Below are 24662 nucleotides of genomic sequence, written 5' to 3'. Positions count from 1 at the left end.
CAGTTCCAGCAGGGCCAATAACCACCTCCTGGTCTGGGTCGCCTACACCAAGCAAGCCGGGGGTCCGCTCTGGACCGGACTCGCCTCTCTCCCTGAAACGGCTCCACGAGACGAGCCCCGACCCGCCCCCGGCGCGAGCCCGCCTAGCCGCCCAGCCCTGCCCCCGGCGCGCGCCCGGAGCTCCGCCTAGCCGCCCAGCCCCGCCCCCGGCGCGAGTCCGGAGCTCCGCCTAGCCGCCCAGCCCCGCCCCCGGCGCGAGTCCGGAGCTCCGCCTAGCCGCCCAGCCCCGCCCCCGGCGCGAGTCCGGAGCTCCGCCTTGCCGCCTAGCCCCGCCCCCGGCGCGCGCCCGGAGCTCCGCCTGGCCGCCCCGCCCCGCCGCGAGTCCCGAGCCCTGCGCGTCCCGCAGGAAAGGGCGGGCTCGGCGCCACCGCCCGGGCTCGGCGCCACCGCCCACGCTCGCGCCTGCGGTCGGTGTCCGGCTGGGGTCGCGCTTGCCCGGCATGAGCGCGCTCCCGGGCCAGTGACCGTGTCGGGGATGGACTGCGGCTCCGTCGCGGCCGAGAGGGCGGAGCGCCCGCCTGGCCGCCGGCGGCTTCTGCTCCTCCTGGCCGCCGGCCGCGGTGGAGGCCCGGGCGGCCGCAGCGTCCCCGCGCGCCGCCTCCCGCCCGCGCTGCCCGGCGGGCTCGGCGCGCTGCGCCCCTGCGCCCCGGTGGCCCGCGGAGGCGCGTACCGTGCCTCCCCGCGGCTCCTGCTCCTGCTGGCGCCCTCCCCGCGCCTGGCCGCCGCCTTCGCCCCCCGCCGGCCGCTGGCAGAGCGGGAGCGGGAGCGCGCCGGTCCCTCGGCGGCCCCGTCCTGGCGCAGCGGCGCGTGGAGGTGCCTGCCGGGCCTGGCCCCGGGCGCCGCCTGTGCGGCGGGCGCGCTCCACCCGTGCCTCGGCCCGGCGGCCGCCCTCGCTTCCTGCAGGAGAGGTGAGGACCGGGCCGGGCCGGCGGGAGCTGGGCGGGTCGGCCGAGGTCACCGGGCACCTCCCGGGCGTGGGGACGAAGGTCTGTCTGGTTCCGCCCTCCGGGCCGCGCAAGCCTGGGCTCCCTCAGCTGAAAGGACCGGAATCACTCGTCCTGCGGGCACCGGCTGTCCGGCGCAGAGGTGCTGGGCTGCGGGGAGGGGGCGCGCGCGTTTGTGGAGATGCTGTGCCGAGTGCGCAGCGTGTGGAGGCTCAGGTGAAAAGGTGTGCAGGAGGCTTGCGAGCTTGAGGCCCCAAGCTTTGGGAGGTGAAGGGATTGTTTTACAATCTAACTTCAGACTCTCATGGGTTCATTACTCTGCCTGGCACCTTTGTAGGTACTCGGGATGGCATCAGCCAGCAAGCTCTCTTCCTTCTTGGAGCTTAATTCTAGCAGAGGAGATTTTTATATATATGATAACATCTGATAAACGCTGTCGGAAAAAAGAGAGGGACTAAAGGTTGAGAAGTGGAGTGGGCTTTCAGTTACTAATTTACGTGGAGTCCTCGGAGTAAGTTTCCTTGAGAAGTTGGCATTTGATTAAATTCTTTAAGGAGGTGAGAGCGATCACGGCCCTGCATGAGATTAGGAAACTCTATAAACAGACTCAGTTTACTAAATTGCAAAATGCTGATTTAAAAATCATTTGGGATAATCGTTCTTAATTAGCACACTTGAAAAAGCCTAACTTTGGATAGTCCATACATATCCACCAGTGGCTATCAGTAACCACACTTTTTAAAAGATTTTTCTCAACAGAAATGCTCGGTAATTGTTGGTTGCATCAAAGATTTAAGAATGCCTGTGGCTGGGGAGAAACTGGTTGGTATGGCAAAGAGTGAAGGAAACTTTATGTGCAGAGGCTGGAAAATGAATGGTGGACTCTGTCAGTGTCCTGCAGTAATTGTGCATCTTTATTTCTGTACTTTGCCCTTGGTTGCTCTTTTTTTGACAGAGTGGCAGCTTGTCATTAGATTCCTATCATAATTCCATCAGTTAATGAGAAGGTTGTTCCTTTGTCTTCAGTCTTATGGTCTGTTTGGTGTCCAAGGTTCTCAGTAAAGCTACTTAGACTTAAGGATGTTTATGAATAGGAAATTTGTACTGTTTTCTCCTCTGTCCAGGGCTAACTTTGGGCTTCTTTTGTGTGTGTTTTAATACCCTTTTGATATGCTGACGTACCGCCCCCTCCCCCAACCCCTGCAAAGGTAGATTTCTTATTACACTTTAACATAGCTCAATTTACTCGTTTCCTGGTTATTAGTGGGAATTCACAGTTCTTGGGCCTTGTTTTGTTGTCACAATAAAGGAGGAAAAGTGAGTCAGAGGTGTTCCCAGTGCCAGAGCACTGCTGGGTCCCCAGGCACTGCCCTTTGTTGGAGGCAAGATGGAATTCACCTTCCATCAGCTGAGGTTGGAGGGCCAAGTGGCAAGCGACTAGGCCCTTTCTCCACTTTTCAGTTGGCAATATATCTTTGAAATAAGCTTGCAGTTTTGTTTTTTGTTTGTTTTTAAAAATTTATTTATTTGTTTATTTTTGGCTCTGTTGTGTCTTGGTGGCTGTGCGCGGGCTTCTTCTAGTTGCCGCAAATGGGGGCTGCTCTTTATCACGGTGCTCGGGCTTCTCACGGCTGTGGCTTCTATTGTTGCAGAGCATGAGCTCTAGGAGCGTGGGCATCAGTAGTTGTGACACGAGGGCTTCAGTAGTTGTGGCTCATGGGCTCTAGAGTGTAGGCTCAGTAGTTGTGGCACACAGGCTTAGTTGCTCCGTAGCCTATGGGATCTTCCCGGACCAGGGCCCAAACCCATGTCCCCTGCATTGGCAGGCGGATTCTTAAACACTGTGCCACCAGGAAAGTCTCTTGAAGTCTTGTTTTAAATCACATGAATGATTATTGTTATTAGAAAAAAGGAATTTGGGACTAGAATAATGCCATCACTTTTCGCAAGCCAGTTCTAGACTCAACTGTTTTCAAGCTCCCTGACCTATGGGACAGTCCAGCATGGTTCTGAAGTGGGTGGGGTGTTCTGTAAAGAGCCCTGTAAGAGGTGCAGTCCTTCATTCATTCACCTGCCATCCATCTAGGGCTGTTCTGTGTCAGGGTCTCTTCTCATGGAGGCAAGTTTTTGCCCAGGGCTGGAGATAAAGGATGAAAAAAGAGGTGCCAGCTTTAAGTGAGCTCACTTATGTGAAAAGGGAAGACCACAGGTGAAGAGGAGAAAGGAGTTCATCTCAAACTTTCTTTCTAGACAGTCTCTAGATCTGGATATTAGAATTTATACAGTTGATTTTTTTTTTAAGTTATATCTGGCCTGCAGTATACCAGGCCCTCTGCTAGTGATAAAAAAAATACCTGACTGGCCGCTGCTGGGGAGCTTGGACTAATATACAGACATGGAAATAAACGTAGGAAGTGCTGTGACAGAGCTATCTCTACTGGGCTGAGAACACAGATAAGGAAGCAATAAAGGCTGCTCCCTGACCTGGGAGGAGGTAGCAGAGACTGTCACAGGGTAGCATCATGCCCTGCCCAGAACATAATGGGTGCCTAGCACACTGTCAGATTAGATGAAGAGGGGTAAAAAGGAGACTTAAAATTTACCAGTTGAGGAAGGGGAGCAAGCCAAGCTTAAGGATGGAGTACCAGGGTCTGAAAGTGCAGGAAATGGAACAAAAGCTGAAAGGATGAGTGGGCTAAATTAGGACAGGCATTGTATGCCTTGCCAAGGGCCTTATACTATAGGCTAGTGCTTCTTTGAATCTAAGCAACCCCCTCCCCCTTTTTTAACCATTAAACACACACGTACATAATAGTTGTTGCATTTTTATTTTGTCAGTCTGCAAACAGTGCATGGTACAGGGTGATTATTGGCTCTCTGATACTTACCTTGGTGCAGACTGTGAGCACAGCCACCTCACTCTTTCCAAGTTACCAGTAATTTGGGAACCACACTGCTGTTGTCTTACAGAAAAGCATCAGATCTGTAGGGTCCTGTCCATGTCCTTTGAATGTTTAGGGGTTGAGAATAAGAGTTGATTAGTTGAAGTATTTTTCTGGTCATTTAGGACAGCTACTGAGAAAACCTTTGAAATTTGAGTTAGTAGCTGACTATTCTGTCTTCTACTTTTCTACAACACCTGGCATCATAGAAAAATAAGAGCAAGTATGTAGCAAGATTTTTATATGGCTATGTTTATTACATTTAAATGAAAAATTTTTTATTTTATATTGTCCATCTCTTTTTTTTTTGCTGTCAAAATGTCTTTTTTTGTATGATTGTAAGAGTAAGGAACTATTGTGCTTAAATGTCCTTTCTTGACAAAATTACAAGTTCGCATTTCAATTGTTCCATGTTTTTTTAAAACAGTTTTTGTGGTTTGTGGAATATGAAAGCCAGGAAACCATTACTGTACTACCTCCTTCAAATGAGCACCTTGAAACAAGTTTACAAAACAGGTTGGATCTGTGGTTAAATGCACAGAAGTTCATAGCAAAGGCAATATATAAATTGTTAGAACACATCTCTCCAAAGGTAGGCTTTTGCAAAGACAAGGAAAGAAAACTACAGACCAATATCTGTTATGAAAATACTAGCAAACCAAATCCAGCATTGTGTAAGAAGGAGTATACACCACGACCAAGTGGGATTCTGTCTCAGGAACAGCAGGTTCACTTAACATCTGAAAATCAATTCATGTAGTGCACCATATCCACAACATAAGGGAGAGAAACTACATGATCATCGCAAAAGAGAAAGAATCTGACAAAATTCCACACCTCTTTGTATTAAAGCAGGGGTCCCCAACCCCAGGACTGCAGACTAGTACCTTGGCCTGTTAGGGACCGGGCTGCACAGCAGGAGGTGAGCGGTAGTGAGCAAGTGAAGCATCGTCTGCTGCTCCACCTCACTCACCATCACTCGCCTTACCACCTGAGCCATCCCCCGCCCCCCTCGCCCCAGGTCCGTGTAAAAATTGTCTTCCATGAAACTGGCCCCTGGTGCCAAAAAGGTTGGGGACCACTGTGTTAAAAAACACTTGACAAGTCTGGAACAGAAGGAACCTGCCTCCCCTGATAAAGGGCATTTGAAATACCCACAGCTGACATCGTACTTAATGGCAAAAGACCAAATGTTTTCCCTCCTAGGTCAGGAGCAAGGATGTCTGCTCTCGCCATTCCATTCAACACTGTACTAGAAGTTCTTAGCCAGGGCAGTTAGGCAGGAAAATGAAAAGACACCCAGATTGTAAAAGAAGAAGTAAATTATCACTGTTCACAGATGACATGCCCTTGTGCATAGAAAACGCTAAGGAATTCACTAAAAAATCTATTAAAGTTTATAAACAAATTTAGCAAGATTGCAGGATACAAGATCAATATACAAATTGTACAAAAACAAAAATCAGTTGGATTTCTATATACTAGCAATGCAAAATCTAAAAGACAATTCCCTTTACAGTAGCATCAAAAGGAATAAAATACTTAAATTTAACAACCAAAAAAAGCACAAAAGTTGTACTCTGAAACCTACTTGTAACATTATTAAAGAAATTAAAGACCTAAATAAATGGAGAGGCATCCCATGTTCATGGTTGGAAGACTTTAGCATTGTTAAGATGGCAGTACTCCCCCAAAATGACCTACAGATTTAACATAATCTCTATCAAAGTTCCAAGTGGCTTCTTTGCAGAAATTGATAAACTGATCCTAAAATTCGTATGGAAATGCAAGGGACTCAGAACAGCCAAAACAATCTTGAAAAAGAACAAAGTTGGACAGCTCACTTCCTGATGTCAAAACTTACTACAAGGGCCTTCCCTGGGTGGCGCAGTGGTTAAGAATCCGCTTGCCAATGCAGAGGACACAGGTTCGAGCCCTGGTCCGGGAAGATCCCACATGTTACGGAGCAACTAAGCCCGTGCGCCACAACTACTGAGCCTGAGCTCAAGAGCCCACGAGCCACAACTACTGAGTCCATGTGCTTAGAGCCTGTGCTCCACAAGAAGAGAAGCCACTGCAATGAGAAGCTCACGCACTTCAACAGAGTAGCCCCCTCTCGCCACAACTAGAGAAAGCCTACGAGCAGCAACGAAGACCCAACGCAGCAAAAAGATAAATAAAAATTAAAAAACTTACTACAGAGCTACAATGAATCAAGAAAAGGTGGCCCTGGCAGAAGGACAGACATACAGATCACTGGAATGGAATGGAGAATCCACAGATAAACCCTCCCCTTTATAGTCAGTTGATTTTTGATGAGAGTCACAAGACAATTTAGGGGAGAAAATAGTGCTGGGACGATTGGGCATCCACACGTGAAAGGATGAAGCTGAACCCCCATCACACACCACATACAGAAGTTAAATGGATCAAAAACCTAAATGCGAGAGCTAAAACTGCAAAACTCTTAGGAGAAAACAGATGTAAATCTCTGTGTGCTCCAGTCAGCCAGTGGTTTCTTAGATATGACACCAAAAGCAAAAGGAACAAAAGAAAAAGATAAACTGGACTTGATTCAAATTAAAAAGTTTTGTGCTTCGAAAGGCACCATCAAGACAGTAAAAGCCAACCCACAGAATGAGAATATTTGCAAACCATGCACATGATATAAGGAGCATGTGTCTAAAACATACAAATAACTCTCGCAATTCAGCAATAAAAAGGTAACCCAATTTTTTTAAATGGGCAAAAGGTCTGAGTAGATATCTCTTCAAAGAAGATATACAGATGGACAATAAGCAAATGAAAAGATGTCATTAAAAATGTCATTAGCCATCAGGGAAATGCAAATCAAAACTACAACGAGATACCCCTTTACACCCGCTAGGATAATTATAATAAAAAAGACAGATAATAACAATGTTGAGGATGTGGAGAAATTGGAACCCTTCATACAGTTAGTCCTTCAACTGATGACTAGGTAGAAAAAAAAAAAGATTGGTATATCTCTACAATGAAATATTATTTGGCAATAAAAGGAAATAAGATATTGACATACTACACAGTGGGTGAACCTTGAAAATATCACTCTGTGTGAAAGAAACCAGTCACAAAATATCACATACCTAATGATTCTATTCAAATGAAATGTCCAATGTAGGCGTATTCATAGAGACAGAAAATAGATAAGTGATTGCCTGGGGGAGTAGGGAGATTAGGGGGTGGTAGCTAGAGGATATAGGTTTCTTTGGGGGTGATGAGAAAGTTCTAAAGTTGATTGTGGGACAGTTGTGCAGCTCTTTAAATATAGTGAGAACAATTGAAGTATACATTTGAAATGGGTGAATGGTATGTGAGTTATGTCTCAATAAAGCTGTCGTTAAAAAAAAAAACAGATAGACTTTTGAGGTATGCCTTGTTTTTTCATGTTGCTGGGTTGCTTTTGTTTACCATAAAGTCCTGTTTTGAACCATATTGTCCTTTCATTCTAGAGCTGAGCCTCTGTGCTGGGAGCTTGCAGCTGGAGAGCAAAAGGAGAGATTTCACCTCTTCTGGGAGTAGGAAGCTATATTTTGACACCCATGCCTTAGTATGTTTACTCGAAGAAAATGGTAATCTTCTCTCATTGGTTACTCAGTGCCATAGAAAAACACTATAAGTTAGGACTTCCCTTCTGATCTCATCTAATGTCTCCTATTTCTCTTTGACTTTTAAGTCTACAAGTTATCTTTGGTCAGTCTCCATTTTTTAAGTCCTTATTTTTGGTTTAAGGACGTTTTTGCTTCATCAATACAACTGAGACTCTTCTCCCACATTTTCTCTTTGTCCCAGTGACGTGTGTGTTTATAACATCACTCTGCAAGTATGGTGTTACAGGTGAAAAATTAGACACAAGCCAGCAAAACTCAGGAATGATTCCTGTGACGACTGCCTAAGCACAAAAGCGATAGTTTTATTCCTGTGCATCTTGTGTGCTTTAAAATTTTTATGAAATTAAAATGTTGCCAAGCAGCAGTTATTGATAATTTCAACTGTGATTTTTTTAAAAAAATATTCAGACTAACATTTTCTCTTACTGCTGTTGAGTTACCTAAGGTAGAAGATTGCTCTGACACGTATGACAGTTATTGAAAGTACACTTAGTATATAGGTAGCATTCACATATTTAGTCTTATCTAGACAAATACACAATTTAATACACATTATAATTCTCTATACCGTAACATATATATTCTCAGAATCAGAATTTCAGATATCATAGCTTATGTCTTTGAAATAAATAAATCTGTGTTTTGACTTTACAGTTATTCACCCTGCCATGTGTGTTCAGATTGGAAGAGCTGCCCTGTGTAGATGTGCTTTACGTGCCCAGGACACCGTGTTGGGGTGGATCCTTCTGTGCTTACATGGGGCAGTTAGCAGCTCTGGGTTCAAGCTCGGCCAGGTTCCAGCTGTGTGGCCTCACGGTCCTTTCTCCCTTTTCAGTTCCCATCCACCCCTTGGTAGCGTGGGCATAATAAGAATTCCAGAGAGCCCTTTTGAGTATTAAATAATCTACTTGAATGCACATTGGGAAAACTGTCACATGCTCCGTGATCATTTTTACAGCTTTTCTTCTCAAACTTGAAACAGTCGGCCTTTTTCACCAAGACTCCTTTCAGCTCAGAATTTAAAAAAGAAAAGTAGAAGTGAGAAGAGGGGCCTCTAAAATTATCTTGTTAAGCAGAAGTCTTTCTACTTTTTCCTTTTTGATGGACCGTGTGTTCTTGTATTCAAAGGAACCAATTGTAAAAAGACATCTTAGAGATAATAGGGGCATCTCAGCCTACACCAGATGTTTGGTGATATTAAAGGAACATCATTAATTTTGTTAAGTGTAACTGTGGCCAGGTAGCTGCAGTGGCCACAGATCCTCTCTCCCAATGAGAGGTGGTGTTTGTTTCCCTCCCCGCCTTTCAAAATCCATTTATTTATTTTTGACAAATTAAAAACAGTATATGTTGAATGTTTAAAATATGCTGTTTCAACATATGTACTTCCTGCTTTTCTTGATTTCAAACCCTGGCCCGTGACTATTTGCATATTTCCAGACCAGTGATGTGAGGACCCCACTGGATGTAGGGTGTGGAGGTACCTACATGAATGATGGGTGTCTATGATACCTAGGTTAGGTTAAGGCCAGGAAGGACCCCTCAAGGAATGTTCCGTCCTTTATCCCTTTTTTAATCCAGAGTTATGTCTTCTGATTCACCAAACTTCCTCTGTGTCTGTAATCCCACTAGCCCTGATTCTGTCCTGTTCTCTCATTCCTATAAAACATTAATTTGCATCTGGCGTCCCAGGAGGTTTTCAGTCTTAACTTCTGCTTTTTCTTATCCTTTCTCCTCCTATAGGTGGTTCTAAATTATAAGACTTTAGCGTTTCTTTTCTTATCAACATAAGTTCTCTTCAGTCTCTTTTTCTTTTCTTCATAATTCCCAAAGCTACTCATGTCTAACTATGAACTCTTGTTAACAAGTTTTAAAAATTGCAAAAGACATGTTCATGTTTTAAAAATTAGGAAGAAAGAAAAGAAACAAGAAAAACTACTCTGAATCCCATACCAGAGCTAAACAATGTTAACATTTCGGTGATTTTTTTTTCTAGCTATTCATGACCCACATGTTGAAAATTAAGGAATTTTGAATAAAGTGAAAGGAATGGGTCTTTTTGGAGGTCTTTTTGTCTCCTTTGCATTTTTTTTTTTAATTATAGTCCCATGCTAATCTCAACTGAATTAAATCAGTTATAACTTTACCCAAAAAACTATGCCATGAATTAATTACAAGAATCAGTAAATTCTTCTGAAGTTCTTATAGATGGAAGTATTTAACAGAAAGAATTATATTTCAGGGACTTATGCATCCTAAGCATTTAAAATTAGAATTTTCATTGTGAAATATGTTAGTACCTAAAGTTCTTAAAAACAGTAGCACTGCTGAGTTGAGTCTTTATATAATTCAGTTCAGCATCATTTGTAAAGCATAAAAGAATATTTTTTTTCCAGTTTGGGCCCTCCTCACTAGTGATTGAGGAGAATTGTGGAGAAAAATGTAAGAACTGATTTTGTCTTTTAGCATTAAGTAAATTAACATTTGAATTGTTTATATAGCCACTGATATGAACAATTTGTGCTGAAAATAAAATAAATTAGCTTTCTCTACTTAAGTAAATTATTTTTTACTAACATATACACTTTAAAATCAAGGAAGTCACATCCATTGTAGAAGATTTAGACAACACAGAAGAAAATAAAAATTACCTAGAATCTTTGTTAAATCACAAAAGCAATAAATTATATCTATAATTTTCAGTCTTGTGTCTTTTCAGTTGAACTTGCACTGCAGGCATCCCCTGTGTCATTAGACATTCTCTGAAAACATAGCTTTTGATGGCCAGGAGGGATGTCACAGCTCAGTCAGCCCGACTCCTTATTTTACACTAGGAAACAGACTCAGGTGTGTCCTTACTTGTCCCAAGTGACAGACACATCACAGCCTGTGGCTAGACTCTACCCTCCTGCTACACTAGGCTTTCTACCTGCTTCTGAATTCAGACATCCACCTGCATGTGTAAGTTTGCATTTTCTCCCATTCTATGTAGGATTTTTTTATTCTGACAACTCATCTCCTGAGTGACTGTCTTTGTGTGTTTGCCTAGGATTTACTACTCAACAAGCAGAAATCATTGTATCTGCCTTGGTCAAGATCATGGAGACCAACATGGATATTGTCTACAAAGATATGGTCACCAAGATGCAGCAGGTAGCTTTGCTGGGGCACTTGAGCAAATTTGAAATCTAGTGATGGGGTATTATTTGTAATATATGTTTTGGGATAATATTCTGATGAAAAGCATATAGTAATTTTAACATAGATGAGAGACAAATGATTACAGTGGCATAAAATATTTATTCAGGGCTATTTAGTCAGCTGTTATAGAATCACTATGTTTGAAAACAGACTATTCCAGTCAACCATGCTTTAATAAATGGCGATGTGACTAGAATTATAGCACCTGGTCCTCTGACTGCCACCCTTTTAACTGTGATTCACTTGATGTCCATACTGGAAATGAGTTCTTCTTCTTTTCTCATTTTCAGACAGAGGAGGACCTTGCTGAACTTCTTTGTGCCCATGTCCCTCTAGTTTCTCATTAAGATGATACTGGGTAGAGACAGTAGGAGGTGGACTTCCTAGGCCAGAGTAGGTTATATGTCTTGTTTTTCTTTTCCCAGGAGATCACTCTTCAGCAAATAATGTCTCAGATTGCTAACGTGAAAAAAGATATGGTTATTTTGGAGAAGAGTGAGTTTTCAGCCCTCAGATCAGAAAATGAGGTAAAACTAAAGAGCCACTCATCAAACGCATTATAGCAAGACACTGAGATATACTATACATACACAAAAGTGTACAAGGAAGTGTGCATCTTGATGAATTGTCAGTATAGGCTATCAGTCAGATCGAGAAGTACATAGACGGTTACCAGCACCCCAGAAGTCCTGTTGACGGCCCTTCTGGTCACTCCTCCCACAGCGGAAACCACTGTCCCGGCTAACATGGCCATTGACTGGTTTTGCTGTTCCAGAACTTCATCCAGTGGAATCGCAGCATGTCTTTCAGCGATAGGTCATTCTTTTTTCATTGTTTAGAGTGTTACAGGAATATGCCACGTTATTCTACTGCGATGTATATTAGAGGTGTTTCCAGTTTAAGGTTATCATGAATAAATGCTGCTGTAAAATATCTCTTCGTTTCCTTAAGTTCAGTGTATGGGATCAACATTTAAATAAGTGCTGTCTTCACATCTTGCTTTTGTTTTCAGCCCTGAGTCCCATGAAGGAAGTTCATTTATTATCCATTGATCTTGATCTTATAAGAAACTGCCTAGCAAAAGATCCCTTCTTTTGCTAGAAAAAGGTAGAGTTTGAAACTGTCCAAGTTGTCTTGAAGTCCATTATTTGAGGGCAGAATTAGTTAAAAGAGAAATTGAAGAAGGTATTAAAGCAGGGCCTCTGAAGGGAGACAAGTATATTGAAAACAGTTGTGTTACTAATTTTATGTGGCCTTCACGATAAATTAAGACGTATCTCAAGACATACTATGATTGTAGCACCAACCTGGCAGGACAAAAAATCGTTTCTGCCACTGAGACCATTCAATTACGGTTATATTCCAAACGTGGCTGAATTCGTGTCATGTGAGGAAGGAACCTGAAGAACTTGTTCATAGATGCATGTTCTAATATTTGTTTATTACGAAGTTTTATGTTTACCTTCTAAACATGTCCTTCTTTCTTTTTAATGTGTTTTTAGAAAATAAAACTTGAACTACATCGGTTAAAACAACAAGTAATGGTAAGATCCTCATTCCTGTTTGCTTGCTTGTTTGTAATTACATAAGCTTAGCAATCAGTATAATGTCCAGAAATACTTATGTGTTCTTAAAAATTCAGTTCTATGTTAAATATTTGTGTACTGTCTCGAAAGTACACATTGGAAGATTTAACCAAGAATATAGCCAATGAATAAGTTACTGATATCTGTAACCAAATTCATTAAGAAAATTGTGATCTAGAAAGAATGAAGTCAATTTTTTTATACATCTTTATTGGAGTATAATTGCTTTACAGTGTTATGTTAGTTTCTAATGTACAACAAAATGAATCAGCTATTGAAGTCATTTTTAAATAAAAAACTTTCTAAAATACGCACATGGAACCTTTAGAATTCTCTTAGGAGAGACTGTCTTTAGAGAATTATATGTGATTTTAGAATGCTGACTGTGCCAGCTGTTTGATTTTTTTTTTTTTCAGTAGAAAGGACATTGATGTTAAAGAAGAAAAGGTTTTGATGAGTGTCAGAAGGAAGGCTTTATTTAAACCAGAATTTAATATTTTACTTTCTTGAGTCCATTTCTGCTTTCCAAAGTTGTCCAAGGAACAGCTTGATTCATAAACTCCACAGGGCGATTGTATTGGGAATCTTGAGGTTAAAAGCATCGATAACCCACTGACTGACTGAAACATAAAAGGGGATTATTTGTATCCCCTGGGGAGGGCTGACTGCAGACAGGGCCAACTGCGGACATGGCTTGACCAGAGTCCGCTGACCTCACTCATCTCCAGCTCCATTTCTGCGCGCACCCCTGGTCCTGCCCCTTCCCTCGGGAGCCATGGAGGCAGCAGGCCCAGGCTCACATCGTCACAGAGTTTGGATCTCTTACTTTGGATTCTTTCTTTCTTTCTTTGTTGTTTGCCCTCCTACTAGGATGAAGCAATCAAAGTCCAAACAGATACCAAATTAGACTTCAATCTAGAAAAGAGCAGAGTAAAAGAATTGGTATGTTTCTTTATTAAAAATAAAATAGAGTATGAATTAATTTCTTTGCAGGATGGAATGGTTTGTCAAGTCTGTTTATATACCGTTCACAAGTACTATTAAATATTTACCTGTATATCATTGTTAGACACAGTTTTTTCTTTTTTTTTTTTTTGACTGTATTTTGGATTAGGGCGTACATTTTGATACTTTCAAAAGTAACATTAAAATTAAAGTTTTGGTCAAATCAAGTTTGAATCTTGTTTGTGTCAGAGATACTGAATGGTGTTTCACTTAGGCATGAATAAAGAAATTAAATTTGATCTTGATCTATTTGATATTGACTTCAACCTCCGCTGGTCCTGATTTTACAAAAGTTAAGTTGATTATCTGACTTGAATGATATTAAATTATTAACATTAAATAACAGTAAATTAAATTCTACATTAAAAATTCAGAATTTAAAAAATATTTCCATATAATTTTTTTTTTAAATAGAGAAATCTGAATGACTTAATGCGTTGTTTTGAAATGCAAATTCTAAGTGATTCTTTAAGTTATGTTAAATTGAAATTTTCAGTTAGGGAAAGTAGTGCTATACGTTTGTTACGAAAAGGTATCACAAAATGTGGGTTGTAAATAAGTGGAAGGGAGATATATATATATGTCCGTACAGCAACTTGTGGGGTCCATGCCCAGGACCTAAGAATACTGGAGACGTTAGCTCCGCTGCCCTTTGAAATGCCCGTTTATATGCATTTCAAAGGTAATGCATATAAATACAATTTTTTCCCCTCAGAGCTTTCACAGTAACTTCTTGTTTTAAATTTTTTAATTTGAATGAGATATAATTGACATATTATATTTCAAGTATAATGATTTGATATTTTTATATATTGTGAGATGATCACCACAATAAATCTAGTTAACATCCATCAGCATACATACAAAAAAAAAGCATTACAAAACTTGTTTTTCTTATGAGAACTTTTCAGATCCACTCTTTTAGCAGCTTTCAGCTGTACAACACAGTACTGTAGTATTAACGCTGGTCACCATGCTGTCCGTTACATCCCCAGAAGGTAGTTATTTTAAAACTGGAAGTTTGTACTCTTTGACCCCCCTTCTCCCACTTCACCCACCCCTTACCCCTGCACCCCTCCCCACCCCCCACCTCTGGCAGCCACCAATCTGTTCTCTGTATCTGTGCGCTCAGGTTTTTTATTTTATTTAGACTCCAAATATAAATGAGATCATATTGTATGTGTCTTTCTCTCTCTGACTTATTTCACTTAGTATAATGCCCTCCAGGTCCATCCATGTTGTTGCAAATGGCAAGATGCTTTTTTATTTTATGACTGAGTAATACTCCATTGTGTGTATATACACTACATTTCCTTTATTTGTTTATTCATCGATGGACGCTGAGGTTGCTCCCCTGTTTTGACTATTGTAAACAATGCTTCAGTGAACATGGGGTACAGTAAGTTGGATGTTTTAAATGTGTTGGGTTGCCTCTAGTGACTTTTAACCCATCTTGTCTTCCTGTTTGGGCTTATTTATTTGTTTATTTATTAGTTAGATACCTTTTTTATTCTCAGCATAAGCAGAAGTAGGGCATATGCAGCGTTTTTTACTAGCAAAGAACTGGACACACATGCAGAAACTGAGTATTCACAATTGTTCATTGTCTCCTCATTTTTCACAATTTACTTTTAACGAAAATGTGCCACAATGATAAATGAAGCTAATATTGAAATTCAGACAAGTACTTAACTGTATTTTGGAACTGCCTCTGGATTTCAAGAGTTAAGTTGACCTTTGTTATACAAAATAATTATTATGTCCATGGTACCTGTCTTTCTAGTCTTGAAACATTTTTAACCATGCAGATTAAATCACTTAGCATCAATAAAATATGTAATGATCACTAGCATATGACTAGTATCTAAAAGAGGAAAATCTCTTTTGGTTACCTTTGTCCTTAAGGGTTGTAGACTTAGCCGGAATTCTGAATTCACTTGATTTAGCAAGGTTCCTGTAGCTAACCGAGCCAGGAAGAACTTTATTTAGGAGATTGGGAGAAATGGGACGTGAACATGGATTAAAGCCAGTGAATTTATGTGACTTACTAACCTAGCTGAGAAGTCGTTCTTGGTAATCCTAAATTCCAGGTACTCTGAAGTGCAGGGCAATAGTATATTAGTATGCAGCTAGAATGAGTTTAACATGCACTGAGGAAGATATGCTGTGCAACCCTCTCATTCTCTTGTTTAATAAAGCTATAATACTTTTGAACAAAGTTAACTGTAGTGATATTTACAGCCAGTTTCAAAAGCAATGTAGCCTATAAACTGCTTTGGGGTGCAGGGAGATGGAGCCATATAGATGTTATTTTAAAAATCATGGCAATCTCAAGACTTAGGCTTCTCTTTTCTCTTGTGGCTGAGTCAATATTGACTTAGTGAAAACGGGTGTTTTAAGGGATGTGGAAAAACCCCGTTCCACCCTGCCCTCTGGTGGTGATCTGGTGCATAGCGTGCGCTCTCTGTCTCTGTCTCTGTCTCTCTGTCTCTCTCTCTCTGAAACCCTGGAGAAGAGCATTCTTTGGTCTTGCAGCTAGTCCTTGGTTTGGGGTTTTGCTTTTTTTTTCTTTATTTTACTCCTAAGCAATACTGTTTTTATAGTCTCTCCCCCTGATAGTCACAGGGGAACATTTTATAGCTAGAAAATTTCTAGATACTTCAAAACCACTAATTTTTTCCCCATAACAATGTTAATTTATTGAAGTTTTTTAATTCTTCACTTAAATTACAGATTTTCATTTGCTCAGTTAAATCCTAATGCCAACCACTAAGGAGATGTGTCTGATTTTGGCCTCAGTGTTAACAAAATTGCACAATATCTTTGCGCAGACATTGATAGCCGAAGGCAATATACCATTCTAATTCTGGGTAGAACTAGTCAGTTTCTTTAGTATCACTGGATTGTGACAATGCCCACGTGAGTTTGTCTTTTGTTTTTTTCAGTTAAAACCAACCTGTGATGGTTTAGGGTATTTCTTGTATCTGTATATTTACAGTGTTTTATAATCACAAGGCAGTGTCTATGTCATAGAATAATATTCCTTGAAACTATTTTTTTCCCAGCTTTATATCTTTTCTCTCTTCTGTCTAAGCCTCCAATAGTGACCAATTTTGTTAGTAGTTACGATGGGATAGCTCCTAAATTGAATTGTTACTCCACTTTTTTCAACCCTCTTGAAGCCAAAAAGCATGTGACTCAGCATCCTCTAAATTAGTCCCAGGGAATGCTGTAGTAATAGTGGGAGGGACCTAGAAACATCACAGCGGAGAGATAAGAGAAAACCAGCAGAGAGAAGTGGAGGATGGCAAAAGGGCATCCAGTTGTTGAAGCGATGACTGAATATAAATAAGAAACTTCAAAACACAGATGGAAAGGAGAAGGCAAGTAGGCTGCTTTATCCTAGGGGTGCATATTCTTGGAACTACTGAGACCAGAATATTTAAGGCACCAGAGGAGGAGGAGAGCGCGAGAGGAAGAAATCAGAATCTGACCTATGTTACATGTTTGTTTCAGTATTCGTTGAACGAAAGGAAGCTGCTGGAAATAAAAACAGAAATGGTGTCATTGGTAAGAAAAGACTCACTTTTCATCTTGCAGAACTGAAACTCTACCCTTTAAGCACCAACCTCTCATTTCTTCCTCCCTGTGGCTACCACCATTCTATTTTCTGTCTATGAATTTGGCTATTCTAGGTCCCTCATGTAAGTGGAGTCACACAGTATTTGTCCTTTTGTGACTGGCTTATTTCACTTAGCATAATGTCCTCAAGTTTCATCCATGTTGTAGCATATGTCAGAATTTCCTTCCTTTTTAAGAATAAATTATATTCCATTGTATAGACATACTACATTTTGATCACCCTTGTGGCCATTGTGAATAATGCTATGAACACGGGCATACAGATACCTGTTGGAGTCCCTGTTTTTAATTCTTTGGGGTATGTATACCCGGAAGTGGAATATCATAGGATATTTTTGGTACTTAACTAAATACTTAATTACCCTAATGAAAGTTTAAATCTCATTGATTGAAGAATAATAAGGAATGGAGATGTTTTACTATATTTTTAACTTGTGGCATGCATAACTTCTTTTCCATCCTTTATTACCTGGGACCTCTGGAACCTGAAAGAGACTTCCATGAGAGCACACTGAGCCTTTCACCTGGAGTATTTTACTCATCCAGGCATTTATTTCCTTATTCATTACTTGACTTATTCGCCACAGGGAACTACTTACTTGCCCTAGGATTTTTAGTGAAGTATTTCCAGTGCTTTTATGCATCAGTGAAATGTTACAAACCCTTCATAACATCAGCCAAATTCACCACCCTTCGGGAGTTAATTATGTGTCTGGTTTAACTGTATTATGTTTGGGAAAGAACACATATAGGCCCTTGGGGTAGCCAAGCCTCATAATAATAAAACACGTGGCATTTGAACTATACAAGAAGAAAACTTTTTTTAAAATGTGAGTAGAAATAGCGTCAAGGCAAGAACTGTTGCTTTTAGATTACCTAAGATCCCATTCATTTTTTTAAAGCACTTTTTGTGCTTTTCACTAAGAGGAATTCAGAAGGATGAGGCGTAGTCATTGCCATTGAGAACAGACCAGCTTCATAATCTTAATCCTATTTGCGGAGCAGTGTATAATTCACTAAAGCTTCCCTCCATCAGTTATCACACCTGATTCTCTCAACAGCCTATGTGAAGGCAGGGCCAGTGTTTCTTTGTCTCAAACAGAAGGAAACAGGCCTAGAGATAGCTAAGGCCTTGACCAGCACAATATAGCCCAGGGCTCCTTACTCTGACCCTGTTGGGAGGGGACTCTAGGACTGACAGCAGTGGGGACATATCCAAAGTAGTTTCATGCTGTGCATCTTTGTTTTAAAAGCACGCCCAGCAGGATCGAGCCATCACACAGACAGACCGGAAGATAGACACCGAGGTTGCTGGCCTGAAAACCATGCTTGAGTCGCACAAGCTTGATAATATTAAATACTTAGCAGGTAAGTCATTTTGTATCTAGATAGTTAAAACAAGCTGAAAATAAAATGAATTTAAAATTTTTTAAAAATTTTTAATGTTTTTTGGCCACACCACAAGGCCTGTGGGATCTTAGCTCCCTGACCAGGGATCGAACCCATGACCCCTGCAGTGGAAGTGTGGAGTCCTAACCACTGGACTGCCAGAGAATTCCCAAAATAAATAAAATGTATAAATTAAGTCAAAGACAGATACTGCATTTCATTGATTCTAACACTTTTTTTTTCATGTTTTAACATCTCTGAAATTGGAAGGCATCTTACAATTTTCAACAGACAGAGTATCATACAATAATTGGCTTTTTTTATTTCTTTGTGAAGTACATGATTTTATTCACTATTGATGCAATTTTAAATTTGATGAGATACTATCATTGAACTGTAGTTTTTGGAAGTTTTTTTAGTGACATTCAAGATGGAATATTTCACAAATGGAGTTGTGATCTTTCTGTTTCAATGGCTGACACTTCTTATAAGGAGTTATTTGGCTTTTGCAATTTTCGAGCCAAAAGAGGAAAGGAAGATTCATGTACCCTTAACCATTATTTTAACTCAAATTTAACATTTTGGATCAGTCAATATTTTGAAGTATAATAGTATTTAGAAGTAGAATTTGCTCATGAAGTTCAAGGGAATGTCCTTGTGTGTTACACGTGAGTATACATTGTCACCACAGAATTTTTGTGATTCTATGCTTTTACTGAAAAGTTTTCTTGGGTATTGGTTACATTTGTACTTTGAAGATGATGGTTTCAGGTGTGGGGTTTTTTAATAGGTGTTTCATGGAATGTAGCATATCAGTGAGCAAGCCAAGTTTCTTGGGTTTGGTTTTACTTTCTTGGTGGATAAGTGTTTTCCTAATAAAAAGATGTTCCTGCAAGTGGCTGTTAATAGAACTAATACTATGCACAATTTTTTTTTTCTTACAGGATCTATATTTACGTGCTTAACAGTAGCTCTGGGATTTTATCGCCTGTGGATATAATAAAGTGTCTATTTAAAGAGCATTCTATTGTTTTGCCTTAAGAATACCAGATTGCTGTGCTTTTTTTTTTCTCATTTCAAATTTTAATGCTGATTTTTTTACTTAATGCCTATTATTATTTTATGCAAATGATGGACATATAACCAAGGCAAAGAAGTGAGAAATTTCATAACTGCTTCTTTCATATTTTCTGTTTAGTTGACTTTATAACTCTGAGTGGTGGTGGACAAAGCAAGGAAGACCACACTCAGCTGGACCAGTGAACTTGGTCTAACCTTTGGGACATACCAACAGGAAATATTTGTGTAACTCTCTACAATTTTAAATCTTTGTCTCATCGAGGATTTGGGGTCTCCATTTAAAAGGCACAGGAGCTTTACTAAGTGTTTGAAGAATCGTTGTAACCAAACCAGGAGGACCAAATCCTCTTCACCTGCTGACCTGGACCCTAATGTCAGCCAGTCTCTGTGCTAGAGGTTGTCTTTCAAGTCCAGTTGGTTGGTAGTCTCATGCGACACTGTACTTTACACCCAAAAGAGATTTTTTTCTTGTAATTTCCATTGTCTTATTTATTGTTCTGACTATCTTTTATGTGCCTTCCAGCTAGAAAATCTTGTTGCATAATGAAGTACTGTGATTAGGATGGGGACTCTCTCCACCTCCTAGAGTGCTGATAATATCCTCTCCCTCCCTCCCTGCCTCTCACTTGGTCCCTCCTCCCCACCCCCCCTTGGTGTGAGAGCTATTATAACGCTCCAGGTGGCACTGCCTCCCTAGAAAAGGTGCTCACTCTCAGCATGGAAGTCTCCTTCAGTTTGTGGGACAGGGTCCTCTTCCTAATGGCCTTCATCGGCTTTTTATACAAGGGAGGCACAAGGTTTAACTTCTGTAGCGATATCTAGATACGTAGATAGTGTCTGTACTTTTCAGAAATGTCTTTAATGAATACGCCTTTGCCCATTACAAGCTCAGGTCGTAGGCTTTGAAAATTAGAGAACTGTCATACCAGGTATCATCCTAATCTAGGTTGATTTCTTTGGTTGTTAAAGACATTCTCGTACCGACCTTACGTCTGTATTTAAAACAACTTCCTAGATACAACTGGGGGTATTTTGGAGACGCACATTCTCATCTTACTTGAATGACCTGCACATAGAGAGAATAAGCGTTTGAGAAACCATGGCATTGGATGGCATGTTCCTGTCTTTCTCCGTGTACACACCTATGCATGTAATCTGGTCCCGTGGAGAACCCACACAGAGACGTCTGGATCAAACTGGTACAAGTACCCATCATCACTGTTCCGTCCACGTTGGCAAAAACTTATTCTCTGTCCTTTGGATGTCGTTTCTAAACTTTGTAAAGTGTCAGTCATTGCCTTGTTTGAAACATCTGTGTAGTGTAAAGATTCTGAGCTCCAGCTAAGTATGGACATCAAGTACTTTGGCATTAGTGGTGTAAGTTTCAAAGTGAATGATAATTTAATCTTTTTTCAGCTAGATCCAAAATTACGTTAACTGGCTTGTAAAATATTTTATAGATATATTCTTCCCCTTTCAGAGAAGGATCTCCCCAAAATACTGTACATTGAACAATTGCCCTACGTGTTAAAGAGGTAAATAAATGACATCCTATTAAGACCCCCTTTGCAACATAGCTTTGGCTGATAAGAGCTTGAAGGAGCCTGGAGCACAGACAGTCCTCCAAAATAAGGAATCCCCAAGAAGAAGAAGTACTGTAGGCAATTCTGTTCCAAAGCAAATATTAACTTTTATAGGTTAAAAACAGAAAGCGAAGTGACCTTATATCCAGACAAAATATTTTTTACATACCATTTCGGTTGGGTGACATTCTGTCCTCTGCCAAAAGTATTCCAGACGACATTCCTGCTGGTGGTGGTGGGCTGCGTCAGTCTGTCACTTCATTTGGGCCACTGGTGGTGCTGTAGCGTTCTCTGCCGCACAGAACAGCCCCCGCCTCGGGAACAAGGAACTCTCCTTTTGGTGGCCTGGATTGCCTGCATATATGGAGGCTAGGAAGTTCGGGACCACGTTCTCTTTATTTAGTCAAATGTATTCTATTTGAAAAGCATAGGAGCCAAAAATACAAGTGTACCCTTCCCAGTGCAGGCCCAGACGTCTGTGAACACGTGACTGGGACTGGACACAGTGTGACAGCTCCTGAGCTCACCTGGCTTAGAGGATGCAGGTGACTTTAGGAAATGCAGCATCAGCCCTCGGAAGGGTGAGGATGCCTGGCATAGTTCCCAGATACCCTGCGTCTGACACGTGGGGAAATTAGCCAAAGCGAGGTCCTGCCAATTACCCCTCCAGGCACAGGTGCCGAAGGCAGAATGTCAAGTGGGCAGGATCTGTATTTCCTGTTCAGGCACCAATCACTCACTTGGAAGGTTCCTCTGCCCTCCTGCCTTCTCTCCCCTCCCCCTGCTCTTTCTCTTTTTTAAAGAGTGTAAACTCCAGCCCCACTCCTTTCCTGCTGCTTTAACAAGCAAGGCTGTTTGTGTGTATGGTTCTTTACAGGAAACGTGAATTTTGACTTCCATGCTGGTCTTCGTCCTCAGCTGGCTTTCCAGCTCAGCATCTTAACAAAACTCAAATCTGAATGTCTTTTCCCTTAAGGATGCCAAGTACCTCAGTGGAGAAGTCCGAAGTTCGGGAAGAAAGGCTTGACTCAAACTAGCCAACTTACTGGAATTTGTCTCTGAACTCTTTAGAAACCAAAATCCTGAGCCGCGGTGTCTGTGTCCCTGCCAGGGTGGGGTCCCTTTGCTGCCCGGTGGAATGACGGGCCCTTCCCTCTGTTCCAGGCTCCTCCTTTGCAGCCTCTCCTCCTGTTCATTAGCTGCGTCAGCGTTGTCAGGCACCTCTCTTCCTCCCCCTGAGATGCTGTATTCTAAGAATGTTGGCGTCACTTCCAAATGTCATATAGATGGCACTGTGGGACTCGCGTCTAGAAAACTGGCTCTCAGCGTACATTTATCGAATGTGTTGTGACTTTTCTGACACGAAAGCAAAAACATGTTAATCAGGAATAATTTATTCTTAATATAAAATGTTTGAGACTGTTTAGCTTTTTATCGGGATTTCATTTGGAAAATATCACTTTCTACAGATTTATAACTTATGGTCCTCTGATTATAACCCAAATCATTTCTTAACCCTTTCATTACTTAAGCAAACACTCAATTACATTTTACTATATAATAGAGTGGGCATAATATTTTTATGATCTAAAATATTTAATTCTATGTGGCTAGTATACTTTTCTGTTTGTTCAAATTGAATGTGAAAAACGAACTTCTGCCTGTGCTATAGTTCAACTGTTATTCCTGCCAAATGTGTATGTTAACATTGGTGTGTTATTTTAAAAATCTAATACCTAAACATTTGAATTTGCATGGATATGTTTGAAAGTGATTATTTGATTTACAAAATAAATTTTTTATTCAAAAGGATTCTTTTTGCACGCTCCTGTAAATTGTTGTAAGTCCTTGCTTGAGGGGAAATGAGGTTTATACGCAAGTTTTTAAAAACAGCTGAAGATTCAAGTTACAGATGATAGAAATCCAAATCAGACTCGCTTGAGCAAAGGATTTGCTTTTCTTGGCTTACATGATCAAAGTTCAGTAAGAGCAAAACTAAAACGCCATCAGAACTCACCTCCGGCACCTCACACCTCCACTTTTCCTCTGCGTGGGTCATCTTCCCAGACTAACTTCATGTGTGGGGCGCAGCCAGCATATGCCCTAGGATTTAGGATGGGAGAGTTGCACTTTGAAAAAGCCTGGAAGAATCCAGAGGAAGGGTCCTGAGAGGGTCCTCCACACTCCTGCCCCAGGACCTGTTCAGCAAACGTGCTGCCTCTGAAGAGTTGGGCTCTTCTGAGTCGCCTGCTCAAGGTGGGACAGACGTCTGCTCAAGAGGGAAGCAAAGGAAGGTCTTAGGAAAGTGGATAAATGAAAGAGCCTGGAAATTACTTTTAGCTACCTTTCATTTTCTCCAACCCTTAATCTTACTAAAGTTAGAGAGTCACGTAAAAACTGACGAGATTTGAGGGGGGGCTGTAAAGTTTCTCAAAGGCCCGAAATGATCTGCAAACCCAGCCTTCGTGTGAAAACAGTGTCCCAGATGTTGGTCCTCCCTCTGCCTTCTCACCTCTGTCCCACTTCCGCATTGGTCGTGTGCGGACAAACGAGAAAACTGTTCTGTGCCATGGGTCTTTGATTTCTTCAAAAACAAGAAAATTGTTTTAAAGAAAGACATTTTCTAGGAACAGCTTTGTGTGTGGAATCTAAACCCCTGGCGTTCCACAGTAGAGTCTCACCATTCGTTGTGCTGGCAGCCATGTCTCTACCTTATTCTGCAGTTTCCACTGGGAGGATCAGACTAGGACCCCGGCAAGGGGTCATGGTGGCCACTGTCAACCTCAGGGTCTGAGCCCGGGCATTTCTAACTTAAGGAAGCAGTGAGCATCTGCTCTTTCACATTTCACAGGTGTGTAGAGAACTATTTTTAGGCCAACGTGCAGGAGTAAGAATTGATACATGCTCACATTTTACAAGGTCCTAACTATTCCTTTCAGTTTAATTTATTTATACATATATACACACACATATATATAATTATACTTACATACAATTATATATATTTATATGTATATATAAAAAATAATATGTAGAATGTGTATGTACATATAGCATACAATCTATGTTTCAGTAAACCCTGCTCCATTGTTCATGATTTTGAAATTTCAAGTCAGCTTAATATAAAGTCCAGGAGGTGCACTCACAGCTTGAGCTCAGCATGTTGATTCTGCACTTATTGTCTTTCGGAAAAGGTTTTTAAGAAACTTTCCTCCTCAGCCATCTCAGACTCCACAACACCCATTCTCCCAGAAGAACAGCTGCTTAGTGACCTCTTGTCCCTCAGCATGAAAGTCAGTGTCTACCTGGCACAGAAGTATTTTTTACTACTTCTCTTTTACTTTTATACTAGTTTGTGGTTTGCATGAACCTCACAGCATTCCAAGAGGCACTGTAACAGGCAGTGTCTCTCAAGCCTCAAGAATTGCTATCTGTGAAAACATCAGTGGTAAGACTTTGTGGGGAAAAGATGGAAGCCTGGGGGAATCAAGATATTCAGTGAACCCATGAGAGCACTTAGAATTTTTTTTTTTTTTACATTTGTATCAGTTGGATGCTTTCAACTACAAGTAACATAAAA

At 41.1% G+C, this 24662-nt stretch overlaps 1 protein-coding gene across 4 annotated transcripts; it reads left to right on the top strand.

The window, feature by feature from the left end:
• The first annotated feature begins 400 nt into the window (after positions 1-400).
• MCUR1 (mitochondrial calcium uniporter regulator 1) lies at positions 401-22894 on the top strand. Of its 4 annotated transcripts, none has more exons than XM_057699631.1 (9): positions 401-968; positions 7438-7557; positions 10646-10749; positions 11223-11324; positions 12300-12341; positions 13254-13325; positions 16905-16958; positions 18284-18398; positions 22059-22894. In XM_057699631.1, exons 1-9 carry the CDS (start codon positions 536-538, stop codon positions 22142-22144), a joined length of 1128 nt encoding a protein of 375 aa, XP_057555614.1. In that variant the 5' UTR covers positions 401-535; the 3' UTR covers positions 22145-22894. The 4 variants fall into 4 exon arrangements, with proteins under 4 accessions (XP_057555614.1, XP_057555615.1, XP_057555612.1 ...); XM_057699632.1 differs by having other exon boundaries at positions 19618-22894; XM_057699629.1 differs by having other exon boundaries at positions 408-968; positions 19364-22894.
• Positions 22895-24662: the final 1768 nt, after the last annotated feature.

The sequence above is a fragment of the Hippopotamus amphibius genome, chromosome 11, assembly GCF_030028045.1.
Source record: "Hippopotamus amphibius kiboko isolate mHipAmp2 chromosome 11, mHipAmp2.hap2, whole genome shotgun sequence".
Classification (NCBI taxonomy): domain Eukaryota; kingdom Metazoa; phylum Chordata; class Mammalia; order Artiodactyla; family Hippopotamidae; genus Hippopotamus; species Hippopotamus amphibius.
This window is presented reverse-complemented; position numbering and strand designations above follow the sequence as displayed.